General features: G+C 47.8%; 1 protein-coding gene across 2 annotated transcripts; it reads left to right on the plus strand.

The window, feature by feature from the left end:
• The first annotated feature begins 1612 nt into the window (after positions 1-1612).
• On the plus strand, positions 1613-13520 carry UPK3B (uroplakin 3B). 2 transcript variants are annotated; one of them, XM_072640277.1, is made up of 6 exons: positions 1613-2001; positions 8127-8276; positions 8755-8974; positions 9912-9991; positions 11391-11520; positions 13267-13520. In XM_072640277.1, exons 1-6 carry the CDS (start codon positions 1914-1916, stop codon positions 13436-13438), a joined length of 840 nt encoding a protein of 279 aa, XP_072496378.1. In that variant the 5' UTR covers positions 1613-1913; the 3' UTR covers positions 13439-13520. The 2 variants fall into 2 exon arrangements, with proteins under 2 accessions (XP_072496378.1, XP_072496380.1); XM_072640279.1 differs by lacking the exon at positions 8127-8276 and having other exon boundaries at positions 1658-2001.
• The last annotated feature ends 836 nt before the right edge of the window (positions 13521-14356 follow it).

The following is a 14356-nucleotide window of genomic DNA, read 5'->3' on the forward strand; positions in this document are numbered from 1 at the left end:
CTAGGATAGCAAAAAAGTCAATAACTAAAAGGAAAAAGATCATTGGAGCATTTTTTAAAAAGAAGAGAATAGGAAGCTCACAGACAGACCAACTTTGGAAAGTTATGTGTTGCATTTATTATGCTTTAAAAGAAAAACAAGTTCTAAATAATAGAAATTCACAGTTCCACATACAAGCCTCTATCTGTTCTGCTATGTTTAAGGAAATGCCCAATTTTGGGGGATTAAATTCAAAATAGAAAAAAAAATTTTTAAAGAAATGAGGAAGAAAAGAAAAAAAGAAAAGACAGAAACAAGGAGGCTGGAGAGGCTGGCTCCGAAGGTTCCTCCTGGCCCTATGCCAGTACCAGAAAACATGGAGCCCACAATCATGAGAGTGGACTAGCCTTGTTCAGGGGAGATACAGTGAGAAGGGGCAGTCAGGGAGGGTGGAAACAGGTCAGGTCCTCTGGAAAGAGGCACCCAAACCACTCAAGCCTGGTGAGTTTTTTGTAAAGTTCTTATCTGGGTCAGGCATTGAGGGAGGGACTCAAGGAGCCAGGACCTGGGAAGTGAGGCTGATTCATGCCTGAAGAATCTGGCAGCTAGCTCAAGGAGTCAGACTCCTTGATGGTGGGAAAAGGGGTTTTTTTTCCCTTTCTCGCTGGTCCTAGTTTTATGAGGTGACTTAGGGAATTTGAGCTTTCCCAGCATTCCTTCTCTTGGTGGCAAAGGACCACTACAGATATCTTTCCTCACATTTAAGAGATCCTGTTTTAAAGGCAGCTGACGAGTCAGCTGAGTGTGTGAGGTGTGAGGTGGGGGGTAAAGTGCCCTGATGGTGATCCCCCCCCTCACCAAACTTAATATTGGAGTGATTCAAGTACAGTGGCCTCAGACTCAATGTGATGAGCAGGGTTATATTGAAAACCTATTTAGGAACATAAGATTTAGTGTCATCAGAGCCCATCTGGTCCCCATTTGACAGATGGGGAAACTGAGGACTCAGCATGCTGAAGGAACTTGCCTGACATCTGTCATTTCTGAGAATGGGATCCAGGGAGAAGAAGCATGAATCCCCAAACTCCCCACCACCCCCAGCAGGTATTTGAATGTGGTTTCAGCTCCCTGAGGATTATTAGGAAGGACTGTGGCTTTGGCTTTCTTTGTATTGCCCAGAGCTTAGCACCTTGCCTGGCACACAGTAGGTGCTTAATAAATACTTGTGGAGCTACTTTGGAAAGAGATTCCTGGGCCCCAGAAGTCGAGGAACAGCTTCTGGCTCACAGAGTGGGTCAGCAGGCACAGAGGGCCCCAGGGTGGGGCAGACAAGGGGAAAAGATATATCATGGGAGATGGGAGGGAGAGTTCTGAGCCCAGTGGTACCTTCGTCCAAGAATGTCAGTAATGCCCGGTTTGAGTTGAACCAGGGGTTAGTTAGGCCCAGCTGAGGCAGAGGAGAGTGGGGGAGGAGAATTCTGCCCACCACTGCCCATCCGTCACCTGCTGGATTTAGAAGTCTGGATGCATCCAGGGCTCCGAAAGCAGGCTGAGGGCCCCTCCCTCGGGGGAGGCGGATGGTGTCTCAGCAGAGCACCACCTGGTACTGATCTCACCCAAGTGCCCTTTCCCAGACCCCTCCTGTGGCTGGAGAGAGGAGGGAGTTAGACGTACAGGTTTTTCTAGCCTCAGACTGTCCAGACAACTTGCCCGACCAGTTCATCCATCAATCTCCATTTCTCCCGGACCAGGGGCATGTTTGTCTGTCTGTTGGGGAGGGGGCTGTGAGCACCTTAGGAAGTAAGGGAGCCAGATGAGGCCCTTCAGGGCAGACTGAGTCTCCTTTTCATGGGCCTTCTGCCCCTCCTACCCAGACCAAGACCCAAGCAGGAGCACAGACATCATCACCCCTCCTGGAGCTGTCAGAAGAAGTTATGTCCACTAAAGCAATGGGGGGAGCCCAGGACCCTCATCTCCTATTGCTCCTGCTGCTCATCAGTAACCACATGGGGACTGCCCTGGGTGAGTGTACTGGGGACCTGGGGACCTGGAAATGGAGGCCCTGCTACTGCTCCCAGGGGTCTGTGAGAAAGAGATCCATCCACGCCCCACGCATGCCAGATTGTTACCCACCTGAGTCTGACCTCCTTGGAGATAGCTGGGTTCAAATCCCAGCTCTAAAACTTACTAGATGTGAGACTTTGGACACATAATTTAATATCTCACCTGTGAAATGGGGATAATATTTGTACTACCTAACCCCAAAGGGTTGTTTTCCACAAAGTATTCTGTAAACTTTGAAGCGCTACAAAGACATGAACTATTTATTATTATAATTCATTATGAAAATAATACCCACCGAGTCAGTAGGCCACTGGGGGTAAAGATCTTTATTTAAGGAAACAAATTATTTTCGTTTTTTCTTTTCCATGAAGGGCATCCATTAACATAGGTCCCCCAAAGGGGACAAGCTTTGGTTAAGCTTTGTACAGGAATCTACAGGCATACTATGAATGGAGCCAGGTGGTAGACATGGAGGTCATTGAGTCCAAACCCTTGATTTTACAGTTGAGGAAACTGAGCCTCAGAGAGGTTAGGAGCATAATAAAGCCAGAGATGGAAGGTGTCACAGAAGCCCTCAGATTCCACTATCTCATTTTATAAAGGGAGAAACTGAGGTCTCAGGACAGCGAGGGATTTGCTCAAGGACAGAATTGGGATTCAGACCCAGGTCCTGGGGTTCCATGGTTAATGCTCTCTGGGATGTTCCCCTGCAGGACAAATTCCTTCTTCCCATCAATAAGACAAGCTCTAGAAGACTTCCCACCCACATGATGCCAACCTCAGGCAGCAGAAAGACACCAGGTTTTCAGTTGGAAGAGCTGGGCTCAAATCCTGCCTCTGCCATTTGCTCTGTGACCTTGGGCTAGTTACTTCTTTCTGGGCCTCAGTTTCCTGTGCTGTAAAATGAGGGGTTGGCCTCGACAACTTTGGAGATCCCTCCCAATTTTAGGCTTTCTGAGGTTCACATTCATGTCACAAACTGTAAGAGCTGGAAGGAACATAGACATTCTCTGGTCCTGCTTCTTCACTGGACATAGGCAGGACCCTGAGGCCCACAGGGACTTGCCCAGTCAAGGTCATAGAGATAAAGGCAGAGCAGGCACTGGAATTGATGGTCCCCTGGAGAGGAATTGAGGAAATGCATCTGCTTCCCTCCTTTGCAGAAGTGGGGGGCTATGGATGTGGAATGTTGCATATATTGTCAAATTTGACTGGTTTGCTGAACTGCTTTTTTGTAACCTTTTATAATTTTTAGTTAGAAGGGGAGGGCAGAAGGCTTAGGAAGGATATATTCAGGAATGTATGGACAGAAAAAAATGTATCCAAAAACCACTTTTTTTTCTTGGAGTTTTTGAGGTTAAGCAACTTGCCTCAGGGTCACACAGATAGTAAGTATCTGAGGTCAGATTTGAACTCAGATTCTGATTCCAGGGCCACTTCCCCACCTAGCTGCCCCCACAATACACTTTTAAGCTTAATCAGCATTATTAATTTTCTCCCCCACTTTCTCAAGTCTAGACAATAAACAAAGCAATCAAGTCTGGATTTACACTGAACATTTAATAATTGGCTAGCTTGAACCGGTTTGAGCTGACTCCAGCACACTCCTACAAAGTAAAGGTGATAGAGAAACAAAAGATACGAATGTTAAAAATAAAAAACCAAACCTCTCCCAGGGTTCCCCACTCTTCTTGTGGAGTTCTTCTACCACACCAAGTCCTCCCTGAACACTGTCCCCATCACATGGGTAGCCCAGGCTAACTTGGGTCCGGGGATGCAAGCCCCAGAGCTTAAGAGTTCTGATGTAATTATTGCTGAAGGGAGGGAGGCCATGTGACCCTGTGGGGAAACTGGTCACTGAGCTCTGGGACAGTCCCAAGCCTGGGACTCACCCTCACTCCATTCATGCACACACCCATGACCATGACTGATCTCCAGGACTGAGAAGTAGATAGATAGACTATGACAGAAGGGATGGAAAGGACTCTGATCTCCGAATCCCTCCTACCCAGCTGTCCAGGAAGGTCCTCAGGGCTCCCAAAGCCACTCGGCCCCATTCTTGCTCCATATGGAGCTTCTGCCTTCTTGGGAATGGCGGTCCCTGGCCTAGATTGGGGTTCTGTGCCTGGTTCCCTCTCATCCTTCCCAGAGAGATCTTTAACCAATCCCCAAGGCCTGTGGGAGTTAAGTGGCTTGTCCCCTCGCATAATCCCCCACCTCACCTGAGCCAGGAACATTTCAACTCTTCTGTGGGCCAAATTTGGTCATTTGAAGGATGGAGCATTCCATTGCATGGGGTTTTAAAAACCAAATATTTGTGAATCACCTGCTAGGTGCAAGGTACTTGGTGCTGAGATGACACCCAAAAATGAAGTAGACTCCACTGGAGGAAACCAAGGCCCAGATAAGTTAGTGACTCATCCAAGGTCACCCAGTGTCAGAGGCAGCAATTGGTCCCATTGTCCCTAGTCCAGCCTCTTTTGTCCATACCACCCTCTCTCTCTCCTCCCTTCTCTTCTTCTCCAAGGAAACCTGTCCTCGGTTGTGTGCCTTGGTGGGAAAGGAATTTATAAACTCAGTCACACTGAGGTATTGATGGCTGATGATAACCTCCTGTTACTAGGACATAAGGGAGGATGCCTCTGCATTTTAACAGGGAGCAGTGCCTTTACCCAGAGTAATGAAATTAATGGTCAGATCTGAGGTCTTGTGGAGAATCTGGGGCAGATGCATTCTTCCCAAGGAGATCCTAAGGCCTTGAGACATGGTCAGGTGGACTGAACCTCGAGTCAGGAGAGTCTGTATTTCCAACCCTCCCTTTGATACTTTTTAACTGTGTTACTCTGGACAATTCACTGAACCTCTTTTTGCCTCTGTTTCCCTACCTGTAAAACAGGAATGATAGTACTGGCCCTACCTGCCTCACAGGGCTGCAGGGGAGGAGAGTACCCTGTCCACCTGATGGGATCATCTTGCCTCTGTCACTGACTACCAGCATGACCTTGTGCAAATCACTTGACTTCCCTGGCCTCAGTTTCCCCATCTGTAAAGTGAGGGCTTCTGAGGTCCTTTCCAGCTCTAGGATCCTATTTTTCCCTGTCCCCTCAATTCTTTGGGATGTTTTCAGAAAAGTGCCTATGACTAGTCATGGGGAAACAAAGCAGGTTGAGGGTCATGTGAACAGGAAAATCAGGCTGTTGGAGCTGGTTAATGTTTGATTCTTGGGCAGCCAGTACATGCCCCATGTTCCAATATCTCTTTAGGAGATTCATAGGAGGCATGGGACTTACACACTGCCTAGCTATCCTCAACAGAATTTGGAGGTACCCACTCATCCTCCCTTTCTCCTCCTCCCCCCATCAGTGATCCTTTCACCTGGGTCCCCCACAGCAAGGAGAAAGGGTGGTGAGAGATGGTTTCCATATCTGTAAAGGGAGGTAGATTTGGTGGCCCCTGAGGTCTCTTCTGACTCTAGGCCTAGGTTCCTGTGATACTAGGACTAAGGCATCCCCTCTAATTATCATTAATAATAATTAATTAAATATAATAATTAAAGGGAGACTAGGCCTGGAGTCAGGAAGATCTGAGTTCAAATCTAGCCTCAGAAGCTTATTCTGAGCAAATCACTCTATCTTTGTGTGCCTCAGTTTCCTCATGTGTAAAATGGGAATAATGAGGAAGCACCTCCCTCAAAGGGTTGTTGTGATGATCCAATGAGAGAATAACTGTAAAGCGCTCAGCACAGTGTCTAAGAGTAGGTGCTATATAAATCTTAGCTGTTATTAAGTGAGATAATGTATAGAAAGCATTCTGTGAACCTTAAGAACACTATTGGAATGCTAGCGTTGACGGTGGTGGTGATGGTGACCATCAGTTGTCTTTCCTGAATGGCCGAGATTTGGTTAGCCCAGTGAGGTGAGAGAAGCAGAGAGGAGACAGTTCAGTGCGGGGTTCCCGATCTGATTGGGTAGATGAGACTCCCCCAGAGCTACATTCAATGTAGGGCTCCACGGAATCTGGACCAGGAGGCGTCCGTGTTGGACAGCGGCTGAGGAATGAGCTTTGGAAGGCAGAATTTGGACAAGCTGAGTGTCTGCTCTGTCCAGTCCGAGCGAAGGGTGTGGCAGGCGTCAGCAGGTGGGAGGTGGGAGGTAGAGATCTCTTCTTTTGAGAGGGCGTGAGGCAGGAGGCAGATGTACAAACCCAGAGAGAGGAGGCACAAACATGGATGAGATAGTCTTGAGGTCAAAGGACTATAGAACAGAGCTGGACAGGCTCTTTGAGGCCAAAGAGCCCAACCTCTCATTTTTTGGTTGAGGAACTAGGGGGAGGCTCAGGTCACACAGGAGTAAGTACTGGCGTCAGGATTGGAACCCTGAACCTCGATCCAGGGCTCTTTCATGGCTCTACGCTGCCTGGGGGAACACTTAGGAGCCCACCCTAGGAGACCTTGTGGTGTAAAGGATGATGGATTCGGGAAGAACCTGGTTCAAATCCTGTCCCTGACATATACAGGCACCTTGCCGAGCAGGAGCCCATCTGCCTTGGTCAGGGACATTCCCTAGACTGAGAAGATCGCAGATCCCCAGAATGTACAAGTTCTGTGCATCGCTTTGCAAAAATAAGCATGAAATCAGCCCTGTCCTTGAGGATCTTATATTCTACCTCCTGTAGCTAGTGTATCCCCACCTCAGCACTTCCAAGCCCCAGTCTTCTCTTCTCCAGAGGGTCCACCTTGACTTTCTCCCGCTGATTTTTGCAAGGTAAGAGTAATTCCAAAGCCCTTCACCAGTCCTGATTTCCCTCAATTGGTGTACTCTTCAGCTCATCAATGTTCTTCCTAAAATATGGTGCCCAGAATTGACCACATGACTCCGGGTATGGACTGACCAGGGCAGGGGACTCAGGGGACTGACTGTCCCCTCCTTGATGTACCTTTCAATGCAGCCTCAGATTGCACTAGCTTTTTTTGCTGTCACATTTCACTATTATAGACCCATGTGGAGCTTGTGGTCCACTAAAACCCCAAGATCTTTTTCAAACAAATTGTCATAGAGTCATGCCTACCTTATCCTGTATTTGGGAAGTTGCTTTTTAGAACCCAAGTACAAGAGATTTTTTTTTTTGGTACTCCTTCCATATTCAGCTTGGCCCATCATTCTAACCATTCAAGATTGAGGTTAGGTAGGAATTCCAACGTTGTCATTCAGCAAAGATGTTTCCCTTCTAAGTTTTGTGTCACTGGAAAATTTGACTAGTATGCCAAGTCATTCTTAAAAATGTTGACCAGCATAGGACCAAGCACACATCACTGGAAACTTCCCTCCATATTCTATTTGTAACTAACTAGAGAGGCAGCAGACAGGGAATGGTGGATAGAATTCTAGACTTGGAGTCAAGAAGACTTGGGTTCGAGTCCTGTCCTAGACACCTTGTGGCTTTGTGATTACTAGCAAATGATGTCTGCCTCAGTTTCCTCATGTGTAAAAGGATGGCCTCTGAGTTCCCTTTCAGTTCCAAATTCAGGATCCTTTGATTACTCTTGGATGAATTTAGCCAGTTCCAGATCCACCTAACTACAACAATCTGACTTGTCACTCCCCTTTTCCACAGTAACATAACAGATTTTGTCACAAGCACCGCAGAAACCTCAGTATCCTCTGTCTATGGCATCCCCTTCACCTGTCAATCTAGTTCCTTTCATGTGATCTGTTCTTGATAATTCTCCAGATGTTCATTGTGTTCATTCCTTCCTTTTCTGAGAATTTACAGGATCAAAGATTTAAGGCTTCAAGGAATGTCATTTAGTCCAACCCTTTCATTTTACAGATGGGGAAACTGAGGCCCAGATGAGTTAGGTGACTTTCCTAAGGTCACACCTAGTAAGTAGCAGACCTGAGATTTGAACCCAGGTCCTGTGACTCAAAATCCAGCTCTCTTTCCATTATGCCACACTCTCTTTCATTAACCTTCTGTTTAATCATCTACCCACATCCCTGCCAGAAGGGATGCCACTGGACACCCAACCTTCACTTGCCACCTCCCCCTCCCAAGTGTTTATGCCTGTCTCTGGTTTTCTGCAGATCACATCCCATACACTCCCCAGATCTCATCCCAAGCCCTGGAGGGGAAGGTCACTTCATCCACCTTCTCCCTGGACCAGCCAAGATGCATTTTCACAGATCATGCCAACTCAACAGATGCCATCTGGCTGGTGGTAGCCTTCAGCAATGGTTTGTCTGGTGGACTGGGGCAGGTAGGGGGAGAGGAGGCATATTCTCCCAGTCCTGGGTGAGTCTGACAGGAAGCTGATATAGACAGATACCCACCAGGGTGAGATCCTCAGACTCAAAGCAGCTCCTCCATCAACATGTTTTTTTAGTCTGAAATTATACCCTTAATGATTTATTCCTTTAAGATGTTTTGGTTTCTCTCCCACTTGAATAACACAAAATAATTCTCATGTGGGAGGGTACCTTAAAGCCAGATCAGCCAATGGAGTAGGATTGGGAATGAGGGGATGCTCACAGTGACTGAACCTGCCTAATCTAGCTACAGGGCATCTAGAAAAGGGTTATTGATGGGGGCTTCAAGTAAGACGGAATGAAGTTCTATCATAACTGGAGTGGGGATGAGGGTTTAAGCCCTGAGTGGAACCTAGGGTCCCATTCCTGGGACTTGCTGAAGTCTCCCTTTCTCTCCTACTTCTAGCCACCAAGGATTTTCAGAACCCTAAGACCACAGTAGAGATGCCCTCCTACACCAAACTGCCAATGAGCTTTTACTACCTAACCCTAAAGCTGTCTCCTGACCACTATCCATGCAAGAAAGAAGACATTGCTGTTCTCCGTGTGGGCAGTGACACCAGTTGCCTTCGAAACTTAAGTCAGGAGTATTGTAACGCTCCCCTCCTGGTCCCTGGTCCTTACAGGTGAGCCCCACTGAGCTGGTCTTCTGGGAAAGTCAGACCTGACTCCCTCTGTGGGCCTGGTAGCTCCACTGTGCCTTGATTAGGCTCTCTGCAAAACAGGGATAAAAAAAGCCCTAGCCTGAAGAAATCAGGACACCTGGGCTCTGGTCCCAAATGTGTCATTGACTAAGCATATGGCCTTCAGTTTTCTCCTCTGCAAAAGGAAATTAACAAATTGGCAGATAAAGTAAAAATAAACAGTCAGTGCTGGAGGAGCGATAAGGAAGACAGGTAAACTAAAACATTGTTGGCGGAGCTGTGAAGTGGCCCAATCATTCTGGAAATGTGGGAGAAAATAACTAACCTACTCACACCCTTTGAACCAATAATCCCCATCTACACCAAGGTTGTCAGAGATAGAATAAAAGGTCCCATATGCAATGCAATTGCCATACATACACAGCAGCATTTTTCTTGTACCAAAGAACAAAAACAAGGAGGGTGCCTATTGACTGGAGCACGGCTGAATAAACTGTGATATGTTTTATAGATGCCTTATCTATAAAATGGGGCTAATCATAGCATCTATCTCCCAGATTGTTGTGAGGACCAAAGGAGGTAACATGTCAGGTGCTTTGCAAACCTTCAGCTCTATAAATGCTAGCCTCCATGCCCATATACGAATGTAACAGAGTAGTGGTGCGATGAGAAATTCTTTCTTTGAGGAACTCAAAGAAACTTGGAAAAGTTTTGCTGGGACTGGAGGAGAGACTAAGTCTCCCCTTGGTGGAGAAAGAAGTCATGCATGCCTGAGAAGTTAAATTATGATTCCAATGATCCAAGATGGCACCTGATCAACTGCGTGATGACTGGGCTTCCAGGAAGTCTGACCTCTGAGGGCCCCAGCAGGCTCAGAACCTCTGATTCTCCTTCATTGACTATCTTGATTCCTCCCCAGCGTGAAGTTTCTTGTGATGGACAACAACAGCCAACCCAAGGCCGAGACACTGTGGTCCGAGCCAATCACTCTCAACCAAGGTAGGATCCTAGAGTCTGGGACATCTTCCCACTGAGATAAGAAAAGGCCCCTTCTTCATTGGATTTGCTTGACCACACAGACATCAGTCAGGTAGTCAGTCATCTGTCTGTGACTTGGGGGTTCAGGGTCCCCTTCCCTGCAACATTAGTGGGAGTCTTGAGAATGCCCTTATTTAGTCTGTCCCTATACCTGCAATGTCCTCTCCCTAGTATACCAGGTGCAGTCTGATCCGTCCTTCAAAGCCCAACTTTTAGTTCTAGAGCTGGAAGAAACTTCTGAGGATGTCTAGTCTAACCTTTCCATTTTGCAGATGAGGAAACAGACTCGTAGAGATTGAATGACTTGCCCATGATCACATAGGTCATAAGCATCAGAAATGGAATTTGAGCCCTAGTCCTGGCTTCCGCCTCTGGTCACTGTTCTGTCCCCCTACTGGTACGTGGCATCAGCCTCTCCACGCACCTCTATCTTCATTCATTCATTCATTTAAGAAATGTTTATTAAACACTGATGAGGCAGGGTACTCTATTAGGCTCTGAAGGACAAGAAACATTTAGATAAGACAGTGTGGCTCTCTCTGTAACTGGGGGAATACAGCCAGCTAAGCTGGTGGAGAGAGAACTGCTCTGTAACCCTCTTAATGCCTGGCTCACTGGTACCTGAACCCAGAATTCCTGAGTCAAATGACCCCAGGCTCATCCAACAGAAGAGCTTCCCTATTTCTTTCTCCTCCTCATCTATGTCATTTTTTTCTCCGAGCACTCACTGGATTCCCACAATGAGGAAAATGAGGCCAGAGAATTGAAATCTATTTGTTAATGTGACCAACGTTTACCATATGCAGCCTAGGCATAGGACAGCAACAGAAAGGAGTCCATTGGAACTCTTGGCCTTATGTTGAAATGTAAGATTCTTGAGGGCAGGCACTTTCAGCATTTATCTCAGTACCTGGAACATTGTAGGGGCTTAATAAATACTCATTGAGTGGAATGGAGTGCAAGTGAATGAAGCAGAGTTGAGCTGAGCTGTGACAAGTTGAGTTGAACTGAATTGAGTCACCCACCCCAAGGTCACCCACCCACAGCCAATTCATGAAATAGCTAGGTTCTAGTAGGTCTTCAGCTCTGGACAAATGTCTCTCTCATCTAGCCAGGGGTTCTCCTTAAAAGGGTGAATGTACAGCCTAGAATTGTTGCAGGCCTGGAGGCTGGGGAGAGAAGGGTGTTCCCTCAAACAGCGTCATTTCCTTGGCATGAACTCCACTCCTGACCCAGTCCAGGGCCTCTGGCCCCGCAGTGCTCCCACTCTTGTCATCCCTGTCTCCCCTTCCCGTTTCCTCCCTCCTGCATCCCAGCTGGGCTCCTGTCACAAGGGCACTCAGTGCTTCTGTCACTGCAGGGAAGGAACCCAGAAGTATTGACATGTGGCCTGGCCGGAGAAGCGGTAGCATGATCGTCATCACCTCTATCCTGTCTACCTTCGCTGGACTCCTAGTGCTAGCTTTCTTCCTCATCTCCACTGTCCAATTGTGAGTCCTGAACCCTGGACTGGATCTGGTCTTATCCCCTAGTCTGGGTGGGCTTTGAGAGATCATCATTGAACTAGAAATTTAGAGATGAAAAGGGCCCAGAGACCTTTCCTTATTTTACAGATGAGGAAACTGAGGCCCAGGGAGATGATTTACCCAAGTTCACACAGGTAGTGTCAGAGGTAGGACTTGAACTCAGAGCCCTATCATTGTAGGAGCAGTACTTGGAGAACTCCTCTTGATTCAGCATCATCCTCTCCAGGTTCCTAAAATGCTACCTGACCTTTGTAGGTCCAACATTCCATCCTGTACTCCTAAGGAGCAGGAGGTCATCAGGTTCTCCACTCTGGGGAGGTCACTCGGGCTGTTGGGCTTTCTGGGGTGGAGATTGGGTTATGGGGGCTCAAAGGGCACATAAAGGGATGCAGATTATCTTCTTGGCTTGTCCTTCACAATCTGGAAATACTGGAGGGGGACCAAGTGAGGAGGTGACTCTGAGATGGAGTGTAGTCATGGCAGCTCAGGCATCCTCCAGCCCCTAGGCCAGGATTCTACTTGCAGACAGGTTGCAGAGCTCAGGATCAGACACCAGGGGGCAATGCCAACCTTCATTTCCTCTTGCAAATGGTCCAACAGCGGAATTCAGTGAGATCAGATCTTAGACAAAAGGCAATGATGTGTTTGCAAAGGCGTGGAGAGTCAGCCTTGAAGTCAGGAGTATAACTGGCTTCGAGTGCCCCTCAAACATGTATTGGAAGGATGATCTTTAACCTTTCAGTGCCCCAACTATCTCAAATTCACTGGTGGCAGGAATTTTCTTCGTGGGAATTCCTATTCAAGTGAAACCATAGATTTGGTCCTGTCTCATCATGTGACAGGCATTATGCTGGAGAGGGCCAACTCCACCCCCCAATTCTGTTTTATATTTTAATTTTTTCCTATTTTTTGTTTTTGAGGGGGATACAGTTATTTTATTTTTATTTTCCATTTTAAAATTAATGTCCTTCTCCCTATTGCCCATCATAGACTTTTCCTGATGGTGAGTAGGAATTGTTTCACTCTGTACTTGTGTCTTAGCCCAGTGCCTGGTATTAAGCGCCTAGAAGGCATTTGATTTGTCCTTGTTAATCGAGTCATTGACATACATATCATGTGCATGTTGTACATTCTCCCATTTCCAGGTCCTTGCCCCTGCAGTTCCCTATGACCAAACATTATCCTTCCCTTTCTTTGCTTATTGAATTTCTACCCATCCTTTACAGGACAATTCAAATATGACCTTGTCTTGGAAGCTTCCCCACTTCCCTCAGGCCTTATAATGACACTCTTCTCCAGGAAGATCCAGAGGGTCCTCAGTCCCAACCCGGAAGAGACCTCAGAGGCCATCTGACTCAACCTCTTCATCTTATAGAGGAGGCAACTGAGGCCCAGAGAGGTCAAAGTGACTTTGTATCATAGCCTTGAGCTGGGTAGGACTTTAGAGGCCACTGAGTCCCCTAGTTGAAAGTGAGAGCATTGCAGGGGGGGGGTGGGGAATGTGACAGAGGGTCAGAATTCTAGCTGAAAGGGACCTTGGAGGCCCAGAGGTAGAGGCCTCGGACTCCAAATTCAGACCAATCTTGATGTTTGTGACATCTCCCCACTATGTAAATTCCATGAGGGTGGGGCTTCATCTGCTGAGCCCAACAGAGTATGGTTAGCAAGAGCAGGCACTTACCAGCTATTTGTCATGTGCTTCCCCCCCAGCTCCAGCCTCTGGTGGCCTGAGGAACCAGCATCCCCTGAGCAGCTGCACGTGGGCTCCTTCATTGGGAAACGCTATATGACCCACCACATCCCCCCCAGTGAGGCGGACACGCTGCCTGTGGGCAGTGGGCCCCCCCTGCCCCCCAGCCCTTGCCCAGGACCCATTGTGTAAACCTCACCTCTGTGCTAAAGAGTCCCCCTCACCCTCAGCCCTCCCCCAGTGCATTTTGGCATGCATTAAAGAAGGACCCAGAGATGGTCAGGTCTGTTTCTTCCCTGTGTCTGGCCTGTCCCCTTTCCCAGTCTAGGTTCCCCTCCTCCCACCCTCTTACCACCACAACCACTGATATATGCGTTCTGCTTCACAATACCTACCTGATACCAAGAAGCTGGATCAGAATGGCATCTCCCAGGAGGTGGGAGATGCCTCATGGTATGATTCTGAAGGGTGGGGGTCCCCCCACTGTGCCTGAAACTTTACTCTTAGATCTTCCTTCCTTTGAATTGATTACTGTCTTTTCCAGCCTAGCCTTTTAAAATACCATTACTTATTGGCAAAGGTGATTCTCAGGAGGCGCCCGAGTAACTAGAAGGGGAGAGGAGGAAGGGAAGGAGTTATTAGTGGGACAGATTTCCTGGTTGGTGGAAATTTGGTTCAGGCTTGCCCAGGGTGTGAAGGGAGCATCAACTGTACACAGTAATTAGATGCCAGGGAGCCGTGTCTGGGCAGGGCCCATGTTTGAGGAAGGATTTGGGGCTCTGACACCCTCCCTTCCCCTCCCTTTGGCAGGTGTCTTTCCCTTTGAGCTGTTCAGGTTCTGAAAGAGGAGATGATAAAGCACAGAATTACCCCACTCTGGGAAAGAGACCTGGCCGGCTGCCTTTCTGAAGCCTGACTCATTCTCCCTACGCACCTGGGAAGGAGAGGGGGCAGGAGAGGGTCGAGGGGAGGTAGGGAGCATCAGGGGATCCTAGATTTGGAGCTGAAGGGGACCCAGGTCATCTGGGCCAGCCCTTCATTTCACAGATGGGGCAACTGAGGCCCAGAGAGGTTGTCCAACATTACATAAGTAGTAAGCATCAAAAGGGA

Source organism: Notamacropus eugenii, chromosome 2 (assembly GCF_028372415.1).
Source record: "Notamacropus eugenii isolate mMacEug1 chromosome 2, mMacEug1.pri_v2, whole genome shotgun sequence".
Taxonomy (NCBI): Eukaryota; Metazoa; Chordata; class Mammalia; order Diprotodontia; family Macropodidae; genus Notamacropus; species Notamacropus eugenii.

Excerpts from the sequence above, each read along its gene's own strand:
- UPK3B (XM_072640277.1), top strand. The coding sequence starts at position 1,914 with ATGTCCACTAAAGCAATGGGGGGAGCCCAGGACCCTCATCTCCTATTG. Across the intron at positions 8,277-8,754 it reads GGTGGTAGCCTTCAGCAATG|CCACCAAGGATTTTCAGAAC; the intron begins GTTTGTCTGGTG and ends TCCTACTTCTAG. Across the intron at positions 11,521-13,266 it reads CTCATCTCCACTGTCCAATT|CTCCAGCCTCTGGTGGCCTG; the intron begins GTGAGTCCTGAA and ends CTTCCCCCCCAG.